Here is a 24452-nt window from a genome sequence, read left to right on the forward strand (position 1 = left end):
ATAAGGCTATAAACAGAAAATGTGTTTAAAAACATACCAGTTGGCTTAAATATATCTTGTAGTAAAATTGGTAATTTTTTAAAAGTAATTTCAAAAGTTGAAATTTATTAAATTTAGAGGGCATTATGTGAGCTAAACTCCTGGGGAAAAACGTTAAACACAAAATTGTGATTATTCCTGACAAAAAAAAAATCCTATAGAAACTACATACGAAATATTTGCACACACAGCACTTTTGTTGTCTGGGATTTATATTGTTATACCCAACGGAAATATATCATAAAAACATAGCATTTTAATAACGCCATTTTTGCGATCAAAAAATATTGAATAGCCGGGTGTCTTAGAAAAAAATTGTATTTTTATATTCTTATACCTCATTAGCTGTGGACTGACAAAAGTCAAGATGTCATTGATGACCTTCAGGAAGGCGCTGAAGGCAAAGAAAGGACCGAATGTCTTCACCATGGCATTGAACAGTGATGGCTGGGGCTTTTTCCCTGTAGCACAATTACATTTCATTACTTTTTAATATCGCTCAAAAAATCCAAAGCTATTAAGCTCGATTAAAAACAAGCGCTTTCTAGGTGAATGTATAAAGGTCGTTAAGTTTCATATCAGATACACAATGTACATGAAAACGCTAATGTTTCTACGAACCACAGGGAACGAAATTTTTAAACTGGTATTTAGATACAAGCAGCCTTAGTCTAAGTGTATTGGCAAGAATGAAACCGATTTCTATTAACAAGACGTAAAATATATAAAAAATAAAAAGTATTAATTGGGGAACCAATGGAAGATATTTTACGACCCATTTTCATACCTACACAGAATAATAATGTTAAAAGGGATCACTTCAGTAACTTTAACTCAGTTTGAAAACATTTTTTTTTATAAAAATGCTGCACAATTAGCAGCCATCTTAAAAGAATTTTCAATAACAGTTTGTTTAAATTATTTTTTAGAAACTTAAATGGGGAGCTTACCATCTCCTGGTTCAATGAGAACCTCCTCATCTGTGCCAGCAAAGTAAGAATTTTGTCGGGATACTGACGCGGTAGCTCTTGTTTGTTCTCTATAATAAAATTATAGTCTATTGAAATATTAATGCAATTTAGGTACAAATTGGTTTAGGACCTTTAGGTTAACTTTTTGGAAATCTTAATAATTTACCACTAGATTGTGTATTCAAGTTAAGCAAAACAAGTCAAATTTAGCTTAAAAAGAAAAATATATATTTATCAAGCATTTTTCAGACTTTTCTGGCATAATAATTAAACATAGTAGCTGTGGTTTGGTCTCTTAAATAAATTTATAGCAAATGTGGAATATAAATCCAATTCGGGTATAGATTGGTTTGGGTTAACTTTTTTGCAATTTCAATAATTTGCCCCTAGATTGTAAGTCAACCAAAACAAGTCAAAATTGGCTTTCAAGGAAAAACAAAGTAACAAGCATTCTTGAGACTTTTCTAGCATAACAATTAAAGTCAGTCATTTTATGAGATGTAAAGAATAATCAAGCTTTTATTGGTATTATCAGCTTTAAAACTAAAACAAAGCAATGGGAAAAATATGGTTGGTAAAAACTATTAAAAGAAAGCATGGTGATGTCTTGTTATAAACATTAAGTTTGCAATTCAATAGATATAGCATTTGTTCAAATAAAAAAACACCAGGGCGACGCCATCTAAATAAAAAAGTTTACTTTAAAGGAATCTCAAAGGGACAATACATTAAACTTTTATGAAGTGTCGCTTAACCTAGGTCAGACTAATCTTTAAGGCTGTTTATCTTTAACCAATAGGTACCAATCCTCATAATGTCAACAAACTTAATCTGCTTCCTCATTTATACAAAGTTGAAACCATAGCAAACAGTTTGAGATAAGCAAACACAAAAAATGCCTGGGGAGGGCAAATAAAAGCCAAGCTATAACATCAGGTTTCAGCCAATCAGATTATTAGTTAGGTGCGATTTATAACTGGAAATGAGGTGCCATCATTCAAAAAAAAACTGGACTGCTTAATTATCACTATAGTTAACACCAACTGTGTAATACTGCAGCTCCCTTGCGAAAGTTATAAAAATAATTTTTAAAATATTGTAAAGATTAATAATTCTATGTTAAGAAAATTTTTTCATCAACATTCTGCTCAAGAATGACTTAAAAGTTAAATAGTCTATAAGAGAGGCTTAGTGTAGGCATCATGTGTAGGCTAAAAACATATCACTGATTACAATTAATGCAATTGTGATCTACTTACTCTTAAAAAATAAAACTTCATAATATTAATGTGATTAACAAAGAAATTTTAAAGAGATTCACTATAACCAATCACGACTTATTGGGGAGTGTATTACACACATCAATAGCCTAATGTTGGCAAGAAATGCGAATTCTTTTATGACGCAACTTGTAAAATCTATAGGTATTACTAATTCTTGTTACATGGCTAACCTATATGAGACCACTTTAAATAAGATTGCTTCAAAACTCGGTTAAACAAAATTACTTTATTTTTTCAGCTTCCTTGTTCCAGTTTTTCATGAAATGTCGGGTGACCCTCGAAGATTTATCCTCGTTGTTCAAAAGCCACAAGTCATTGTCCACCAGGGGGCGTTTGAATCCAGCCATTATCATCCTAGGAAAATACAAAAGAGTCAGTCGCCGCTTTTATTTAGCCACAGTGAAAAAAATCAAGTTGAATATTTTTAACACTAGCAAAGGTACTCTAACAAAAAACAAAATGTATTGGTAAAAAGAACAAGAAAAAGATAAGAAATATTAGATCACTAGAATAAACATCCAGATATTTAACAAAGCGTTACAGGGGCTTTATAAATCACACATCACACTTAAATGCTAAAATAAATAAAAAAATATAAAAATAGCTCTCTCATGAAATAAAATTTATGCAGTTATAAAAACATGACAAACAAATTATTGTACAGGCATATGCTTTTTAGGTCCTACAAAGACCTACATCGATAAAAAAGGTAATATATTTTTAAACAATGCATGCAATGGTGTTGTTTATACATACTTTGAAAACCACTCAAACATCATTTTTGAAAGGAACGAGGCAGATTCTTCTGGACAGACCTTGAGATCTTTGCCATCTTCATTTAGCAAATCTTCTGTGGCATCATAGTACGGATCCTAGAATGTATTTTGTTAAAAGTAATTTTCTTTTGGCTTGTATAACACACATATTATTTAGGTCTAGCCAGTTTTTTTTTAAGGTTCGGTTTGGGTGACCGCTAAGTAGTTTTAAGAGACCACAAGTGTTTTATTTAAATACCAAAAAGTTGCAAGTCCAAAATTTGGGAAACTGCTGGAGAAATTTGGGGGACCGTCGGTCCCCAAAAACACCTTAAAAAAAACAGTGGGTCTAGCTATAATTTAATCAATGTGGAAAGCAAGGTGAAACAGTCTGGAGAGACCTTAAAATAATTTTTGCAGGTGTGCCATATTGTCGTACCAATAAAATTTTATATCTTTTGATATGAAAATGATTGTATTCCTTATTCTAATGCCCAGTTTCTTCAAAGCATTTCCAGACTTATAACGCATTTAATAAACACAGTAGTAGATAAAATCAATTTTAAGAAAAAAACATATTTCTATAATAATTAAAAATTAGATGGGGTGGAAGTATTTAGATATTACTATGCATTTGTTGCACAACCCATGGTGATTTCGCTGTACCTATATTTAAAAAAAGTTTTCGGGTTACTGTATAATTGATGATATACATATCATGCAAAATGAAAAAAAACAATATTTCTTTTACTTTTCCCAAGCAAAATTGCTTAATGGTAAAATGTCATATGGTGGCTAATGTAAATAAGGAAGCATGTCACAACATGGTTGACACGTTTGGTTAGTTGCAAGAACACAGGATATGGAAGACAGACTTAAAAATAATCTGACTAACAGGACAACAACAAAGGATGGGGTCATGTTACCAATTGGAAACCGCATTCATGGAAGTTAGTAATCCTTTCACATTTTTGGCTAATTTCTAACACCAATATTTGCCCTTACTTTGAATATTAACTCTAAATATCAGGTTTAGTACTATATGATTTTCTTTTATTTGAAAAAACTTCCCAATGAATTTTCTTTTAAACTTTTTATCACACATTATTATGTTTTTATTGTGATAGACAAGGAGTTCAAACTAGGTCTCAGATCTGGTTTGTTGGGTTAATCAATCCGGCCAGTGACATATTTCCTTAATGCAGATAAAGTACGGTTGAAATGCTGCTGGATGAAATTCGAAACTCGATTTTAATGAAATTTTAAACTGTTGGAAAATTTAATAAGCTTTTATTACATGAAGTTCATAAAGTTTGACAAAAAAATTATATCCTACCCATGATAAGAAATCCTGACAGTTACTGAGCCTGCGATGACCAGGCAATTTTGATGACGAAACCTGCTAATCAAAAAAATCAACAAAAGATGGTCTACTTACATGTGGTGGATAACGGGGAGGTTTATCCACAATAAAAGTCATAATCAGCTGGATGATGATGCAGGTGTAAGACATGAAAAAGGTTACACACCTCCATAGTTGATCAGTTGTTAACTGAAAAACAAAAAAAATTGTATTGCACGCCATTACATAACTAGTGTCAACACAATTCAGCTGTTTACTGTATAAATAACAGTATCAATGGCGTCTCACGTGATAACCTTTTGTTGCAAAAACATTGCCATCAAGTAACTTTACAGCAAAATGTGGAAAAAATGCTATACATCTTTCTGAAATTTGATTTTAAGCCATCTGGTCGAATTACAACATTACCGTTATTCAGTGAACTAAAATAGTTATCTTGGAATAAAAAAAATTCAAACTTTCCCAAATAATTCCTAATTTGTACGTTGAGAGAGAACATAAATTACATTCTAATTTCTAACTTTTATACTCATTACGAATTATTTTAAGTAGACAAATATGTATACTCACATTTCCATGCATTATCATTTCCACTTTGCTCTTAAACACAAGAGCCCATGTGACAAGATAGAAAATCCAGTAGAGGGTAAGAAGGCCTGAAGATCGAATGCCCTTCAGTCGGTCAAAGTTCAAAAAGAAGGCAATGGTTGCCTAATAAAATAAAAAAAAAGTGTAAATCAGCAAATAAAAACAACAAAATTAAAAATAGGATCATAACATGCAAATATATATTTAAATAGTTTGAAAACATCAAAAAGTGCTATGTATGACATTATATTATACCAAAAAAAAAAATTGTATAAAAACAGTTTTTAATCAGTTTGTTTTTAGTTTTTTAAAGTCCGGTATCAATCAGAGTTCAAACAGACTAGTTAAACCATTTATTACTTACCATTCCGAGTCCTACAATCAAGGGTGATACGAGGGCAGCATACGAAACATCAATTGAATTTACATACTCCCATAAGCCACGACCGAAATCAGCCCAGGCAAGCAACCATAAGAGGATTGTGAATAACTAAAAGATTGGAAAAAAGCATTCAGTAAAGCGCATTGTTCTGAAATTTCGAATTTATACAGCAAAATAAACTTCAGTATACAAATAACATTACTAAAGGTATTTTTGTTGTTTCTTTTTATTATATTAATCTCTTAAATCCATAATATCTAATAAAACTAATCTGGCTAGATTCTCAATGTCAACCCAGTCTACACACAAAATTCAAGAAAAAGCAGACCTCCCTTTGTCCATCGAATGCAGTGTTTCCAAAAGTTTTTGACTAAGACCCAAATATTAACCGTATAGGACTGAAAGTTTGGCTACCCATTTCTCTAAACTGTTATATTTTTGTAAGCAACAGTTTCAAAAGACAAACAGCATGACAAATTTTGAAAATAATTAATATATATTATACAAATGCCGCCACTAATCTCCAGCAGTTTTCCAATTTTAGAGATATGTTATCCAGAATTTAATAAAATAAATTTAATGTTGTAAACTAACTGCTGTTGTCGGCAAATAAAGAAAATCCACTGTCCACAGAATTTTGGATAGAGACCAATAGGTTGAGAAACACTGATTTAATGGGAGACATCTGCTATTTCTGATAGTCTACAGTTATATTTATATGAGCAACTTGAGAAAATCTATATATAAATGTAATTGTAACAAATCCTTAATGACATCTTAACAAAAGTACACAGATTAATATATATTCACCAATTTCGAAATAAAGAGTCTAGAGACAGGAATTTCAGTCTGGAATGACTTGCGAACTGCAAAGAAGTAGGGCAGAGAAAACAACCAGAGGTATGCTACAGGGGCAAGGTCGAACACAATTTCCTGAAAGCACTCACTAAACTCTGGATTGCTCGAGTTAAAAACTGTGGAAGGATGCTGTAAAAAATTTTTTTGTTTGAGATCTAGAGAAAACTTTTTCAAACATAGAAAAATTTTCCCACATTTTTGTCTAATCATATACCAATATGTAATCAAATATTTTCCAACAAACTTCTATTGTTTTTAAATTGTATGCCAACAGTTCCCCGGGAGAAAAAATACATGCTAGAACTTATGGTGGTTAAAGTAATGGCTACAGAATGAGTTTCATTGGATGTTTAATTACCAAAATGTTGGCAAGCTTTTTATTTGTGTGTGGTACCTTTACTGACAGCGGTCACTAAACTTAAGCAGCACAAACCAGTTAAGCTGTAGAAAGTAGCAAAAAAAACATTGGATTTATGGATCAAAAATATTTATTTCTCTTGATTGACAATTAAGTAGCAGATAGCAATTGTTAGTCCATTTATACAGTTTTTCAGTTCATACTTACAAAGAAATCCTCTCCACCACAGAATTTCTTCATGTCCATGCCTAAAGAATTCATCTTAAAGCATGCCTAGAAGAAACTTATCTGAATACAAATTCAGGATTTGTTACAAAGTATTTCAGGCATTCAACAAGTGGCTAGTTCAGAAATATGTTAGAATTTGGAAAAAAACAAGGCGCTGGACTAGAATCCTACCAAAGTTATTAAATCAACACACAATATTTTGGCTAGGGTGCGAGTTAGCGCTTGGCTGTGAGTGAGGCGGGCTAAAAAATTTAGCACATTGTGCACCAAATGTGCAACCTGAAATGTGCAATTTATGTGCACAAAATGTGCACTGATTGTCAAATGTTATGTGTAGGTCAACCACAACAAACATTATTTGGGTTAGTTAGGGTACATGTTAGCATTTGGGTTTTGATAGGTTAAGTAATGTTATTAAATAATAAATTTTCACTAACGCACACACTAACTGAAACATTGTGCATTGCTTTATTAATTTTTTCAATGATGTAATCTAAGGCGTAGTACAGTACAAGGTATTCCTTAGTTACAAACTAATTATATATCCGTTTACCGAACTTTGACGACCGGCTTATTGTTACACCAATAAAAAATGGATCGATTACCGAACTTCAAAGTTCAGTAACCGGTTGCTGGGCAAATAACCTTTTCCAAAACAGACTACTGTCACAAATGGTCGCTGGACATCAGTCCTACGTTCAAATAATAAATATTAAATCAACACAATTTCAATTTAGGGGACTGGTTTTGTTACTGAACCTAAAAACGTGCTAAGATTCTAGACCAACAGCCAAATTTGTGCTTAAATGAGACAGTTATGCTACTTTAATTTGCAATTTTATAGCAGAGGACTGATAACTTGAAAGTTTTGCATTAAGAGTACAAATATAAAACCCTTTAGCAAAGAGATAAGCCTTCAAAAAGTAATAAGGTTCTATAACTTAAAAATTACGATACTGTCGTATGATGAATTGCGTTTTATGTACAACAATTATTAGATATCAAAGGATATAACAAGCAAGTTATTGGTGAAAGTCAACATCTCTAATTTGTTTAACAGTTACCAACGCCTAACAAAGTCTCACAAATTTGGCAATATATCTAAAATAAAAGTTTTCCCCAAAGGTTAACAATGCAAAAAAAAACTTTATCAAACTACAGCCACGTGTACAGAAACCAAAAGCGTCCTAACAGCGAAATCTCGTGATAAGAACGTTTTTCTTTAAAATGCCGCTTTTAAAGTGATTGCACAACGCACTGAAAGTCCTGAGTCATGCCCGTCAAAGCTGTTTTCGACAGAGCCAAACCTAGTTCTGCCGTGAAATTCTGCGACGGTTTGCCTCCCTTTGATTTGGCGCAACTGAGTCGTCGCAATATTTCACGCGATTTAGTGGCGGAAGGAATTTTGCCGACTCATTGTTGGGACTTTACCGAAACATCTGACAAAGCAAATTTTCGCCGACAATGTTCTTCAAAAGCCGGCGTCTACAGTTAGATACCGGTATTCATTACTTAAACCTGTTCGTAAATGCAAACGCTTTGTCAATAATTAGTAATAGCCAAACTATTTTTTTAGGAAGTCTGTTATGACGGAAATATACTGCTAAAAGTTCATTAATCGAAACCGCTTTTCTCAATAACTGCCTTTGGTTGTTTTGTTTACTTAAACACCAGAACGAATTCTAGACTTCTATTTCACAATTTTTGCTAAATGTCTGTATGTTAAAAAAATATATACTGACGCTTAGGCTATGCTGCCTTCTTGAAAATTTACATTTTTCGGTTAAAGCCGAGTTTATCAAAATACAATGAACAGTGAGCACTCATATAAATTTTTATAAATCCAGCTATATGCTTTGTACTTGGGTTGAATAATTTTTCATGATACTTTTTTTTCAGTTAATGAGCAATTTTTATCAATAAAAATGTAAAAAATTAGTTTAAATTGCTGTTTTAATTAAAAATACACTTTTGTTTATTACTACAGTGACACGTAAATAAAAAGAGAATGAATTGTAAGTTTAGGTTTTTCTAGCCTTTTTACCGTAGCAAGATAACCAAAATACCTTTGGCTATATTATACAGTATACATCTGTATAATATATTTTTGCACATTCATATTGGTGTATGCCGAGAGGCACAGCAAAGCCGCACAACATTTCATTTCTTCTCCACGATTACCAGTTTCGAGGCCGATTTTAACTTGTAGCTGAAATGTTATTTCGAGACGAGATTCTTCGAGCTTTTATACTTCTTTAAAAGCTGACATGGTATATCTACACTGTCACTCTATAACAGAAAGTTCGACTTGAATGGAAATGAATCTATCTTTAGTAGCAAAAACAAACAAACACACCGGCACACACAAGAGTTCTGATCATTTGACTTATTGTGTTTTAAGTTTGGAATATAAATTTAATGATATACAAGTCAGTAAAACAGCACAGTCATATGAATCACCATAAGCTCTGCGAAAGTATACCACTTGGGGGTAAACCTGTAGGCCTACAGTGTAGCCTATTTGTTCAAAGACTACTGTCTGATACAGCGGAACATCCGTTCTAAGGCCATAATAGGCAAAAACACTGGCCGCCATGCATTGCTTGGCTTGTTCGACGACACGAATCGACGTTTAATCACGTTTATCCGTCACGACGTGTTTCGTGCAAACGATTTAGTCTATTTCATTCAATTAAAACGGGTAAACAATTGCTTTAAATTTACTTCAACCTATGATACGCTTGCAGAGTCGTTCATATTCGACATTCCACATAATTGCGCCACTTAACCGAAATTGGCAATATCGCGGGAATATCCGAATATAAGATAGGTTGTTTTATGACTAATATATGTTTAGCCTATCAATGGACAAAGTTCAACTAATAGACTTCCAAAAAAGGCAAGTTAAACCAATTTACTTTCTGACGTAATGTAGACAAATATCGGTGTAATGGTCGCTCTGCAAGTTAAATATTAAACAGGACTTAACACTGTATAAAGCAGGGATACCCATTACCCAACCTTTTTACGTTCTCGTACCACTTGGACGCTCTGTACTGCCACGTGTACCACTTCTTGCAGAACAACTAGTTTGATCGAATCATATTTTTATCTAATTTTACCTTACAACTAGCATTATTCAACGCTATTTGTGAATTAAGCTATAAATCAGTAGATTATATCTATCAAGAGCAATCGTTTGACATAATTAACGCCAACTTTTCAACAGCGTTGTACGTTTTACAGAGCAACTGTGCTCCATGACGTGGCCTGTATTTTGAAGATTGCATTGTTTTGAAACAAGAGGAATAGTTACGTAACAATAAGAGTTGTCTTTGGGGATTTATTTATATAAACAAAATATAAAGTTGTAAATCCATATTTTGTCAAAAAAACAGAAGCTACTCGCTTACCACCTGACAAACCTTCGCGTACCACTAGTGGTACGCGTACCACAGGTTGGGAACCCCTATGGTATAAAGGAATAACAGAATAAAATAGGATTGTCTAATGAACAACATACTTTATGCTAACAAAGACATAAGGGTCGAACAGTTCCGGACTTTTATAAACTAATCCGACACACCGAGAACTATTTTAAATTCTGAAAGGATGCAAAATATGCAATTATCAGGCAATGTCAATTTTATAAACTGTTGTTTCATACTCGTGGCCCGCTTTATAAGTATGGATTTGTTTATTCACAGTAGACAACACGTCGATCGCGAGCGAACGGTGATCGTCCAATCTCAGCTGGTCGATCCCATCGATTATGTGTCGGATTTCTAAAAAGAGCCTTCTTTAAGCAGTATTCATATGAATAGAACGAAAAACAGTCCAAAAACTGGGATAAACTCCAGCAGTACAAGTAGTTTAGTTATAGTATGTACCTTTTTTCGTGGCGACCCAAATATTAAGCGTAAGTATGACGACTAAGCTTTGGCGACCCAATTGTTTTTTTTTTTGTAAGCAAAATAAAAAACTAGCTTATTGTAAGTGAACAAAAAATAGGCAATAGCATAAAGAATTTCGAATTTTAATAAATATTATAAGACATTATTTGCATTGCTTCCTTAATTTTCGTAATTAAAAAAAATTGCTCAGAACCAATCTCAATTATTATAAACATGTGGCTACTGCGGTCGACGGCCCAACCAAATCAAACAGCGACCCAATTTATCATCGAATATTACGTCATTGCAGTAACTGTCGCCCACATACGTGGAACATTAAAATTAATAATTGTTGTGTATTGCCAAGCCAAATGAAGCGTATTATGAAGTACCAAATGATACTTCATCACTGGCTTGGAATGTAGGCCAGGTGTAGCCAATTTATGTTTGACTGCGATCGACTGAAATACTTTTTACAGACTCTCGATCGACTGGTTTGTTAAAAAAGTCACAAGAATGTTTATTAAACATTTTGAGCGGTAATTGCATTCCAAGCCAGCCATGAATTTTAATTTATTACGTTAAAGAACGCTTTATTAGGCTGTCCAGACAACAATTGGTTATTTTAATATTCCGCTTGTGGGCGACAGCCAGTGCAATGACGTAATGTTCGATGCGATCGATCAGGTGAAATGTGGCGAGCGAACCGGTCGATCGCGATCGACGTGTTGGCTACCTTGGGAGGCTTACAGCAGCTGTTGTGCTTTTCTAGTTTGATTGCTGCTGTGTGTTTTTGCCAGGTATTTTCAGCTTTAATACAGTCTACTCTTACATTTTTTGCAGCCTCATCAGAGCCTAATTTATATAATGAGTGCTTTAAAGAGGAAGAAAACGTATTTATATCATAAAGAATGGGAGCATGACTACTTCTGTGTTATGGTAAACGAGAACTGTACCTGTCTTATCTGCGAAGCTTCTCTTGCTTTGCCTAAGAAAGGAAACCTTAAAAGACACTTTATGACCCGCCATGCCAAATACAACGAGAGTTATCCTCTTGGAAGTGAAGCTAGGAAGTTGAAAGTATACGACCTTAAATCCAATTTGTGTGGAGAACAACATAGCCTAAAAAGGTTTTGTACTTCGTCAGGAAAATCTACTCTAGCTTCATTCAAAGCAAGTATTTCTTAGCAAAAAAAGGAAAATCATTTTCTGAAGGGGAAATGCTAAAAGAATGCTTTTTAGAAATTTCGGATAGCCTTTTTCAGGATTTCCGTAATAAAGGCAAAATTAAAAGTGCCATTAAAGACCTACAATTATCTACAAACACTGTATTGAGAAGAATAGAAAAAATGAGTGAGAATGTTACCCATCAAGTTTACAATGATTTTAATAACTGTGTGTGTTTTTCATTACAATTTTGTGAGCCAACAGATATCCGAGGCACTGCACAAGTTATTGTCTTTATTCGAATGGTTTTTCATAATTGGAGCATTAAAGAGGAATTGCTTGGCATAATACCTTTAAAAGAAAGGACAAAAGGCATCGATTTTTACAACGCATTTAAAACCTACTGCTTTGATATAAAGTTGCCTTTGCGGAAATTGGTGTCAATTACAACAGATGGAACAAAATCAATGGTAGAAAATACTAATGGATTCGTTGCCTTGTGTCGAAAGGATGATGATTTTCCTGGTTTCTGGCACTTCCACTGCATAATCCATCAACAAGTTTTATGGGGCAATCGGTTAAATACAGAAGAGATAATGAACATTGCTTTCAAAATCGCAAATTCTGTCAAAGCAAACGCCCTTCACCGACTTCTTTTCAAGCATGAATTTGAGGGACAAGAGTTAAACACAAACGTAAGATGGCTCAGTAGCAGCAAATTACTTCAAAGGTTTCGGGATCTACTGCCAGAAATAAAAGTTTTTCTTCAAAATAGATGTGACGACTATGCAAAGTTAGACGATTTAGTTTGGTTGAGCGATTTGGCCTTTCTGGCTGATTTCACTGGTAGATTAAGTGCCTTAAATTTGCAGTTACAAGGAAAGAGCAAACCAATCAGTGAACTGATCAGTGCTATTGGTGCTTTTAAGATGCAAATCCCCGCGTTGATCTCCGATCTTGAAGAAAAACGATTTAATTTTTTTCCAAACTGCAAAGACCATTTGCAAAATCATCCGAATAGTGATTGGAACCCGGAGAAGTATGTTGCTGAAATGAACGTAGTTGCTGATGATTTATACGTTTGGTTTAGTGATTTTCAACAGATCGAAAAAATAGTTGAATACGTATCATACCCGTTCAAATCTGGTTTAAACGTGTCTACTATTTCCCAACTACTAAGTGAAGTATTTTCATTGGATAGTGGTGCAGTGGAAATGGAAATGTTGGCATTGAAAGCTGACGTGTTCCTCAAGGTCCGTGCATCTGAAGACGATTTTTGGAAGTTTGTCGGTGCAAAATATTACAATATCAAAAAATGTGCGGAATACGTGCATTCCTGTTTTGGTTCCACCTATTTGTGTGAATCTGCGTTTTCTTTTATGAACGTGATCAAAACAGAACAACGTACTGGGCTAAGCGACTGTCACTTGGGAAATTGTTTAAGACTGTCTTTTACGGGATACACGCCTGATTATGAACAGCTGGTGAACAATATGATGACTCAAACATCTCACCCAAAAAATAATAATAAATTGTGAACGTTGAACAATATGATGAAACATCTCACTGACGAAATAATAAGTGAATGGTGGAACATTCTTTTCGTGTTGTTTGTTTCAAAGCGCAAAATAAACACCACTTAAAATTTCCCCTCAGGATGTTTAATAAATGGAAATATAAATTTACTTGCAGTAAAAGAGTCACAGAAAAAAGGTGCATTGTATTGTGACGTTTGTTGCTTTGACTTTATTACCAAATTGGTCGATCGTGAGTCTTTCAACAAAAAAATTCAGTCGATCGCAATCAAAAATAAGTTGGCTACCCCCTGGATTGTAATATCGATACCAAATAATCTAAGCACCATTTAATCCGATACCAAATGACGTCACAATTATCGCCAGTTAATCAAAATATTGAAATCTAAAAGCACAAAGGGTTTGGTTCTAAAAGGTTCTAAAATAATTGGATGCTTTATTTGCCTAACTGTTTTCTGAGGAATTTACTTTGTAAAATAGTAAACACTAAGTTGGATTGCTAGCTAAATATTGTGTAAATGCGCAAACAAATACAGTAGGCTTACTGTTGCAGTACCGATATCGCGCCATTATTAAAAAATGTAAGTTACGGACACTTATAAGATTAGTATCGCATGAATAAAGCTAAAAGATTTGGGGAATATATATTGAAACACGGTTGTTAAATTTCTTACTTTTTTAACTTTAAAGGGTTATCAATATCTAATTCAACAAGTGTTATTAATCAGACGATTAGTTATAGACCGATATTAATAGTATGCGGTAGTCTGCACGCTGAGAATTTAACGGCAGTAAAAAATATAATTTTCGCCATGACTAATATAATTTCCGCTAAGTTGCGCTAGAGTAAGATAAATAAACGGGCAAAATTTAAATGCGTTTAAGTGTAATAAAAAATAAATAAATAAATGGATTTAAAACCAACATTTAAAGTTTTTTTTATAAAAATTGTTTTTTTCAGTTGGTTTCTAATTTAAAACTAAAAGTCAGTCTTATCCTGCTAAAAAATAAAAAAAATAGTAAAATTTATCAGCTTTTGTTCAACATTTGCCTTATGGATTTAAGTAGGAATAAAGTTTAAATCAAACAGATTCTTTAAATACAAAAAAAATAAAAAATAATTATAAAGTTACAAAACAGAATATAAGGACGTAAAAAAAGCCCATACAAAAGTAGGCATTATCTTGAACGTTTCGAATAACTCTTTATTCATTTTCAACATCTGAATTTTCAATATTCGAAACGTTCAAGATGATACCTACTTCTGTATGGGCTTTGATTCCTATTACGTCTTACTACAACCTCCAACCATTATGCTCCAAAGAATATAAGGACTTTACGTCGGGTGACGCGACAATTTTCAGGGATGACGTCACAGATTTACGTAAAAACGCGTTGTATTTTTATATTAAATAGACGAAAAATATCGCGTGCAACGTGAAAGAATGGTTTTGTACAAAAATATGCCCTTTGTATAGTCGGAAAAGCGTTTATTTAAGAGTGTGCGATCATACGTAGGGCGCTATCGGGGTAAACTTCTTTCAACAAAATGGCTAAGATACACTTAAAACATAATAAAAAATCATTTACGAAGTTTAAATAGGCAGCAAATACATTTTGGGGGAGGGTATGGTCACGTGACCACATTTCCTACCGAATCAGCCCTGGCCAGCTTTTGGGGTATGCAAATAGTAAATTTAAAATTCATTTTCACACTTCTGTAATGTAGTGAGAGGGTCATGCATAGAACAAATAGGTATTTTACATTTTCAGGAACAAATTAACTCAACATTGAGCGCCGTTTGTTTCCGCAAAATTGAAACTAATTAGCATCAAAACAGTAAAGACTTTCTTGTCTCAGTCAAAATCAGTCACTGTTTTGCAACCATTCGAAGTCATTGTCGTCATTAACGTGCATTAGGACGAGGAGATATCTTCATTTTTACATACTAAGTTTGCACTGTAATTAGCATCAATTGCTACTGACCCATTTGTGATAAGTAGCCTAGGATACTTTTAATATACCGAAAAACGACCTTTAGGGCAAACATCCTGTTTTTACACAATGCTGCATACACACCTAAGTTGTACAGTACTCACATGTGTATAAATGTTTCAGTGGGTCAAGTTAGGTAAATACATGTTTTTAAAAAGGATCTTTCATAACGGAAAGTTGCCACAAAAACAGCTAACCATAACAAATACAGGTAAAATAAGTTAGGTTATAGCATAAAACCGACACTTGGGTTAATATGTCGCACCCGTCACGCAGACACGAGTATAAATGCAGTTTTAATCAAATTATATAAAAAGTTCCAAACGAAGCTAGTGGATTTCAAGAGGCGGCGGGCTGGATGAATTACATCGGCGGGCCGGATCCAGCCCGTGGGCCGTAGATTGCCGACCACTGGTATATCGCATACCTATCTCGCCTTGCACCGATTAATTTTTTTTCGCTATGAAAACCAGCCGAAAAGCCGTTATCTCTCTTTACAGTGACGTAACAGGTACGTAGCAGGTATCGAACTGGTGACCTTTGGATCTTTGTCATGCGACCAAAACAAATCGTCAGCAAAGTTCAGCAAATTCCTTATTGCCTGCTCTGTCGAAGATCTTGGCGTGATAGGCGTGGTTGAATCCAACGCCTCCCAAAGCACCTATAGTTCCGGATAGAAGAGCCATGATAAAGCTGTAGCCGAACACAATTTCCTGTGATGCCAGACGGGGAAACATAAATGTGAGGGCGGCGGCGAGGGCTAAACATCCTGAAACGAAGCACCAGATGAAACATTTTCAGCCTTTTTTGGTAACTGAAGGTCAGCAAGCTTTCTTGATAAATAAAGGGTGTCAATCTTTTTCATGAACGGAATTACGGAGGTCATGCCCTGTGGAGCATCTATATACTGGGGTAAAGGGCACATTTTTATCCAAATCGCAATTTTTTTGATTCCCAAACGGGGAATGGATTATGACTATTCAGCTTAATTTACTGAACTATTGATCATTTCATATCAAACCGAGTCATTTCACATCAAACCGGACAACCGGACGTTTTCCCCGAAGTATCAGGTATGGTACCGGTACAGTAAAACTGAACTCATTCGACATCCCTAGCTTAAAACTATGTATGTCCAAATTAAATACAATGGCTGAACGAACCTGAAGCGGCATAAACATAGTTGGCCTTCATCAAAGACCTTGCGTCACTTTCCGCAATCGCACACGTCATTGCACATGCGCTGTAAGCGTTGCCAAGTAACGACAGCAGCATACACGTCAAGGGTACAAGGGCGTGGTTTTCTGCAAAATTGAAATTAAAATCAAAACGAAACAAACATCTTAGTTAGGATAAAGAATGTTCAAAACAAAAGTAATTTTTTTCTTTACTGTTTGTAGTCTACTTGTATGCAATCCCTACTTGTTTTACTATAACTAAAACTAAATACATGATCTCACGCATATTTATATGAAGAGCGCATGGTATTTTACTGGAGTTGTTTGCATGATAGGGATTTCCGATAACATTGGATCGGAGTCGATACCCGATACCAATTGGCAGTATCCCTACTCGTCCGATACTAAGGTGGCATCGGTGATGATGGCATACCAAAGTAACATAGAAATTTCAGCCACCTCAGCCATCAATTTTTTAAAGTTAAATTTACAAAATATATTTCTATACAGGATAACTGAAGTTAACTAAACTTCCTAATAGTAAATCAAATTTTGGCGTAATAACATTTTGGATGTTTTAGTTTCCCCTATATTGCTAATTTGAGATGGCGATACTTTTTGTCCAAATTATCGGGTATTGGAATATATATCGGACAACTCATATAACAACCCGATATACAGTAGCTAAAAATCTAACAGATAAATATATCATTGTTGTATAGAGTTACCAAAAAATTGCGTAAGGCATTCGTCTGTCTCGTCAAAGCACGTGCGAAAGAGTCCCAGTTTGAAAGTTCCACGTCGTCTCATCCAAGCCGAGGAAAACGTCGCAATGCAACAGGTGACGGTTGAGACCACGCTTAATACTAAGTTAAAGTGGACAGCAGTACGGCACATATCCATGGAAAGCTCGTCCTAATGTTAAACAGAGTCTACACCAGGGGACATTAACCTTTTTTTGTATGTTTTACCCTTTTAACAAAGATAAATATCAGATTTACCCCAATATATAAAATGGTGCTTATTTATTAAAAAACAAAAGAAACAAATGACATCAGTTATATTCGATGCGACAGCTGCCCTTGCGTTTTGGCAACGACAAATAAAGTAACTGCGGATAAGGAGATTGCCAATTAACATAAAAAAATATCAATTAGCAAAGCATAACGTTACGACACTAAACGATAAAGAATCAATGGGCTTCTAGGCTAGTTTCGAATTAGCAATTGATCTGAACTAGGAGAGTAGGCTACCAATACCTACAGCTGGCAAAAATTTTGTATATTTGATTAATAACTCATTTACCCCCTAAAACGAGAAAAGTTATCCCCTGGGGTAAATTTACCCCAGGTTAAGAAAGGCTGGTCTACACCGAATTTGGACTGAAGCTTAATCATGCTCAATATACGCATCAGTCCACAACACTGAAGTCAGACAGCATTGGGTAGTAAACGATCCAAGTGGGGGTTCGGTGCACTCTTTCAGTACTCATAGGTTGGTATCGGTGCGGACGTTTTATGCCTTGAAAGAGTATATGGAAATCAAAGAACTTTAGTACACTATGCACGGATCTGTAATGTAGCTTAATAATAAATTTCAGCATCTTGATAAAGACGGTTTGCAGACATTTTCTGCAGCACTCGGACCATAAGGTTGATTTTTGCAAACCCGAATTGCTCGGAGGGGCTTCAGACGTGTTTAGATTGCGGCTACTCGAGTCGCTCTCTATTCAAGACTGCAGCCCTGAACTGAACGTCGACTTCTAGGCTAGTTTCGAAAAATTATTATTTTTTAAATAAAACGTTGCTTTTAATTTTTTTTGTTTCTTTAATAATGAGCTGCTTGTTTTTAATGCGTCAAGAAACTTAGATTTATTACAAGTTACAATTAAATAACTATTCTCTGTATTAAATGACCAACATTTTTAGGTTGAACGGAACTATTATTGTATCCGAACCGGAACTTTTTAAACCGGTTTTGAAAATAAATATAGTTGAACCGGAGCTGAGCCGGAACTTTTTAATTGCTCCAAACCGAAACCGAAACTGAACCGGATGCCAAAAATCTTTGAACCCGAACCGAACCTGAACCGGAAAAGTCAAACGGTTAGACTCCCTGCTTTTTAAGACTTGACATGGACTTAAGTTCTTGCACAAATTACTTGTCTGATGGGACTAGTCGTTTGCAAATGACTTGTTTAAAACATTGGACTACAGGCTAAGTTTATCTCTTCAAGTTATTTAGATCACCACACTTATTGACACAGCTATAGTTTAAAAGTAAACATTGATCGAAAAGGTAACGTTTTCCAATTATTATAAAAAAAATAAACGGTTCTTCGTATACTGTGGTCGTGCTTAAAAGTTCAACTAGCAACTATTGTGTGAACTGTTTTGCACTCGCTTTATTAATCACTTACTTCCGCGAATTGTTAAGCGCTTGATCTGGCAATCATATAGTTGCTTGATGTTAAAAATGCCTGTTGAAACAATGAATGGTTTCCATATGGTATAACCTTTGGTATTAAGCTAAACCGTTTTGTTGCGGATTTTATCCAATCCTTTTTTCTTTAAGCTTAGGTTGATACGCAGCACCACAACATTTGAAAAATTTGAAAATCGCCCAAAGAAAACATTGTCTTTAAATTGTTTGTTTTTCTGGCAGCAATTAAAGAAAATCTGTCTTTACCACATGCTACAACTGTGGTGTAGTCAAAGTTGGTCTACATTATATTATCTACCATATATAACTTATATAGGACAAAAACTTAAAGTCAGGATCCGCTGAAAGTAGAACAGCACAACTTTTCGAAAGCCCAAAACTTAAAAACAGCACCCTTACAATCTGATTCTGCAATGTCAGTCGTATACAAGCCGCTGTAGGCTTACTAATAAAAATATGTTTTACAAGCTGAACAATACAAATGTTAGCTTGTATTACAACACGCTTCCTGACAGTAATATCAACTGTTAACGCACGTTTTGAACAAACACTGAAACATAGTAAACCGCTGGTCACGACGGACCAGTTGCTGTATGGAGTAGATCGCTTTGACCCAAACTGCTGGCCAATACACTCGAACATTTTAAGATGCCAAACTTATTTTCAGTTGGAATTTCAATCTGATGCTAAGCTGTGGAACAAGAGAAAAGAAAAAACGTTTTATTGCTATCCGAAAAGCACCCATAACTATTAGAGACATTGGTGGTATTGTGGGAAAAGGTGTCGGCAGGTTTTTGGAAACGGATTGGGTTGAATTTCTTATTAATATTCGAATGGGACGTGTAGTTTTGTCAAATTAAAAATACACGCTTAAATAACTTAAACTTATTGCGGTGGAGGCCGAAACTTTTTGCTTTGAAGACTTTTTGGTTAAATTTGGAGCACTTTAACTTTCGTTAAATGGATTGAGATACCGTAATCTCTAACTACCTATCACGACCAAAGTAGATTTTATCAGACCATTTCACCTATGATTTTGTATTGTGTGTCGTATGCTTGTAAAGCTCAGGTAAAACATCAAGCTAAGCTGACGTTTCTATGTTTTTCTGACGTATACTGATGACACAGCAGGTAATCGCTGTTAAAAACTGAAACAATACGAGCATTTAAGTGCGATGTTATGGAAAATGCCTGCATTATGGAGCTATCTCCCATTGACTGTTAGTTCAAAAAACTTGGCTTGAACGCATTAAATTCAGCACTGCACCACGGCCTAGGTCCCTCAGATATATCATTTTTTTTATCATTAACGACACGCGAGGTTTCTCTGTGGGCCTTGCGATCAGCTTAGTCCTAAATATTTCCTTCCGCGCTGTTCGCAACTGGTAATGGTATTTGCCCCAACGATAAATGCAGAGTCTAAGCTGTAAAACTTAACCAAGCTGCAACCTTACACGTCTCTTTTTAAACACCTAAAAGTTTGGCCTCAGGCGTTGCTAAAGCGCTATAGTGTCAATTTACATTGTTGTACTGAATGACGCTGTACAGGTCACTGTGCAACTCATGGTCATCTAAGCATATCCAAGGGCCTAATTACAAGTGCATATGCGTAACGAAATAAAATGACTTGTAGTATACGATGCATTGCCCAGTTTTGAAACCAGTTTCATGTAATATCGTAAGAGACCAAATATTGATTTCGTTAGTAAAGCAACTTTTTTTGGCGTGGGAAAGGTTAGATAAACAAAAGGTGTAGGAATAAAATGGTCCATTGGCTAAGTAAATTTATCCAGCGTTTGACTGCTGTTTCGGTAGAATCAAATATAGTGCGCTAATGAAAAAACATATATTGATCAATTTTTACAGTGGCATGTAAGACTTTGTATGAGCATATTACCTCGTCATATTTTCCCAGTACTATTTTACATTTCATTAAAACATTCCGCAATCAGGAAGTGCTCTCGTTTTGCTTAGATAAATCACAACAAGTTGCAATATTAACAATGCTACGAATACCGCTTAAGCCAGTGGTCGGCAAACTTTTTTTTTTGCGGTCCAAATAACTCTTTTCAGAGCTTTCGGGGGCCCAATACGTAAAATCACTATGAAAAAAAGGCCGGATCCAGGATATTTGTTTTGAGTTTGAGGCATTAGATTGGCGTCACAAAGGTACGCCATAAAACAATTGTTCTTAGTTATCCTCGAACGAACTCGTGCGCAAATGTGAATCTAAAATCCGGTTGGCGAAACGTTGAACTTTGACGTAGGGGAGATGTGGGACCAGTGGTTCACTTTTGACGTTTTTACATGGATTTAGTTTCCTCGTAAAATGGGATTTAGAAGTCTAAACACAAACTTTAATCTATCCGCCAACATACCAAAGCTTTTAACTTGAAATGTCAGTACAGAAAAAATGTTTATTTTGCATGCAAAGAATGCTACTCAAGTGAACCATTTGTTCCCCAACTATGAAACATTAACTATATATATGTTTGTAGAAGTTGTATTTTTTTGGGAAGTCTTAGTCTACACAGCGTTAGGCTGTGGACACGAAGAAATGGTGAAATATTAAACGGCGCCTCGATGCCGAAACACACCACTATTTCAAATGTAAAACATACTACAAAACCAAGTATACGCGCGTAGCGCGAAAAAAATGTGCGTTAACTTTACATATAGTTAAAGTTGGCTTTGATAGGCACTCACAGGGCCACATTTAGCACGCGGGCCACACGCTGAGACAATAAAAAAATTCTTACCAGCTCTTAAAATACAATAATATATGTACAGCATTCACGCGGCCCACAACTACACGATAAAACTAAACTATTAAAAAGTAGCTTGCGGCCCACTAAAAACGGCTGTGCGGCCCACATTTGGGCCGCGGCCCACAGTTTGCCGACCACTGTTTAAGCAGTCTTACATTGTGTCAATTACGTAGAATTGCACGAAACCAAAGGTATGAGACACCTATATATTTAGCGTTTTCAAATCCAATAAAAAGGCACATGTTTATGGAATCCAAAACCAGTGGTAGCAGGTTTCTGCTTGTCGATCACTGTTTGGTGGCGGATGGAAACATATTAAACAGTTTTCATGCAAATAACATCCGATGGCCAAGGAGACATTTAGGATTTGTCTGCATTTGTTTGGCATACTGGCTTCTGGCATTTTAAAGCAAAATACAACGCTTTGACGTTATCTGTTTCGCTGCTATCAAAGTGCCCCTTTGTCACTTGTTAGCGCGAGACTCCACAACTTTTTCGTTTTAACCTTTTATGGCTTTCGAAAGTATAGTCCAAAAAGTACACAATGTTAATGTTGTAACATACACACTTATAATTGATCTTGTCCAATATTCGACTTTTGACATAACTTATGCCAAGCCTTTGCGTTTTAAATGTTAATCCGTGTAATGGAGACTGTAATGCTTCTTTGAAGCGTGTGTTTTGGCTAAAAGTGAAACTATTTTGCTCTGTAAATTTAACCGGTCAAATATTGCCGCGAAAGCTTTCTAAGCCATCGGGCGGGGTACTAAAACATTAAGTGCATGTTCCACTTGTAAGATTGCGGCAAACTCTTTTAGTTCTTTTAAAACAACAACACAGGCTTAAGATATATAGCTTTAAGATGTTTCGTTAGGACTTGTTTATTACAGGGGTTGATATCCACCAGGTGTCGTTAAACCTGTTGGTGCTTAACGAAATTTCCAAGACCACAAAAAACTTTTAGCATTCGATTCAAAGACTGAATTCGTTTTATAATTGCCCATTATATTCCACCATTGCAAGCGAAAAGTTTTGCGGTTTTTGTGTAATTAGTTTTTCCAGTTGCAATTAAAAATTTTAATTCCCTCGAAATCTTGCGAATTATTATGTTTTCATGGAAGTGTAGCAATATATAAACGTTTTTATGTAATTGCAAGCGCGTAAAAGGTTCCGGTTCCGATATAACGTAGCATAATTCATTTCGTTTAGTATGGTTCACTATTCATTACGTATCTGCATTGGAGGTCACTAGAACCACATCACTGCAGTTTGTACGCTACAATAAACAGAAATCAGATTGCGTTACGCGGTGTCTGTTTAGGGCGGCCAGGCATCAGTTTCAAGATAATGCAGTCAACCAAAGATAATTTCATTCCGCAACAGAGCAGTAAAACCCACCCAGACCGCAGCTGCGATATAGACGTCAAACGTTTGTGCGCCCGACTGTGACATAATGGATAAACGACGCTGATAAATTGTTTTTTTATTTTAAAATAGATTTTCCTGAAATCCCAATATTGATTTTCCTAAAAAGACTGCAATTGACATATTATGCTGATATTACACTTGAAAAAAAGATTTTACATTTCAAAATCCTTTTCCACTTATTGCCCTAATTAACATTTAACCTGGAATGGGCAATTTTATTACAAAGGGCCGCATGAGATACAATGTTGAATTTTGTAAATCTTATAGAATTGCGCAACGATTCTCATAAAACGAACTAAATCATACTAAGGATACAAGGTTATACAATGTTAGCTTTTAGTGTAGAATCCATAACATTATAAACAAAGTGCTTATAAAAACACAATGGACCCCTTAAAGTTTTCATAATTGCATATAATTGCGGATGGCAGGAAAGATGTTTAGGTTTGGGCTGTAAGTATTGACATACTTGTGTCTGGCGTTCCAAACAGAATGTACTCCTTTGGCAGAATCTGTTTCGCTGCTTTTAACAGTCTGTTATGTTTTTTCTGTAAAGACTATGCAAAAAATAATTTTTAGTGGAGAAAGAGTTAGAGTTAAGGATGAAGAGTAAGAGGAATACAATTAGAAGAAGATGCATCAAATTGTGCCGCCTTACCTATCTCAAAATGTGCGCACAATATAAAAAAGTGAGCACATTTTTTGGAAGATTTCGCGTGCACATTTTTTTGGACATTTTCTTATTTCATTCTCTGCCGGAGGAAACAAAATATCTGACGGTCGAGCGAGAGGAAAATATATCCCTCGACAAGCCCATACAAAATATCCTATTTCTCGTGGTTAGAGTAAAGTTCACGTTGGTATGGGCTCAGCTGCTACACCAGTGCTTGTCAACCTTTTTGGGAACTGTACGCATTTTTACGTTTACTATACAGAACTTCTACATCCCAGAGTACGAAATGCTGTAAAGTACCTCACAATAAGGAATATCAAGAGAAATATTTTGGTTACCAGTCAGTGTGGTAATAAACCTGTTTATTCATTATGATACCTAACCATAGGCTTATTGTTATGTGGTATTTTCCACTCCCCAGTACACCCCATCAATGTGGTGCATCCTTTATTAATTCTGGTACACCCGGGGTGTAGGCTACAATACCCGAATGAAAAGCACTATGCTATACACAACCTCATAGCTTCATCCAAACAACGTCTAGCCC

General features: G+C 35.1%; 2 protein-coding genes across 2 annotated transcripts in view; both read right to left on the bottom strand.

Moving 5' to 3' along the window:
- LOC146145619 (multidrug resistance-associated protein 1-like) overlaps window positions 1-6943 on the bottom strand; it is a 34425-nt gene extending 27482 nt beyond the window's left edge. The window contains exons 1-9 of the mRNA XM_083390371.1: window positions 6805-6943; window positions 6192-6368; window positions 5364-5489; window positions 4982-5122; window positions 4487-4600; window positions 3050-3165; window positions 2519-2647; window positions 990-1078; window positions 377-500 (exon numbers count right to left, since the gene is read on the bottom strand). Coding sequence (XP_083246497.1) covers window positions 377-500; window positions 990-1078; window positions 2519-2647; window positions 3050-3165; window positions 4487-4600; window positions 4982-5122; window positions 5364-5489; window positions 6192-6368; window positions 6805-6858 — 1070 coding nt within the window. The 5' untranslated portion in view covers window positions 6859-6943. The remainder of the gene's footprint in view (window positions 1-376; window positions 501-989; window positions 1079-2518; window positions 2648-3049; window positions 3166-4486; window positions 4601-4981; window positions 5123-5363; window positions 5490-6191; window positions 6369-6804) is intronic.
- An 8061-nt stretch (window positions 6944-15004) lies between these two features.
- Window positions 15005-17548, bottom strand: LOC146145620 (uncharacterized). The gene is made up of 3 exons (XM_083390284.1): window positions 17323-17548; window positions 16580-16720; window positions 15005-16185 (listed from the first exon to the last, which is right to left on the bottom strand). Exons 1-3 carry the CDS (start codon window positions 17495-17497, stop codon window positions 15989-15991), a joined length of 513 nt encoding a protein of 170 aa, XP_083246410.1. The 5' UTR covers window positions 17498-17548; the 3' UTR covers window positions 15005-15988.
- Between the last annotated feature and the right edge of the window lie 6904 nt (window positions 17549-24452).

The sequence above is a fragment of the Ascidiella aspersa genome, chromosome 5 (genome assembly GCF_963924565.1).
Source record: "Ascidiella aspersa chromosome 5, kaAscAspe10.2, whole genome shotgun sequence".
NCBI classification, from domain to species: Eukaryota; Metazoa; Chordata; class Ascidiacea; order Phlebobranchia; family Ascidiidae; genus Ascidiella; species Ascidiella aspersa.

Coding starts and splice junctions, on each gene's coding strand:
- LOC146145620 (XM_083390284.1), bottom strand. CDS start 17,497: ATGGATATGTGCCGTACTGCTGTCCACTTTAACTTAGTATTAAGCGTG. Junction 16,721..17,322: donor ATGCCTTACGCAATTTTTTG/GTAACTCTATAC, acceptor TCAATTTTGCAG/AAAACCACGCCCTTGTACCC. Junction 16,186..16,579: donor CTATGTTTATGCCGCTTCAG/GTTCGTTCAGCC, acceptor GCTTCGTTTCAG/GATGTTTAGCCCTCGCCGCC.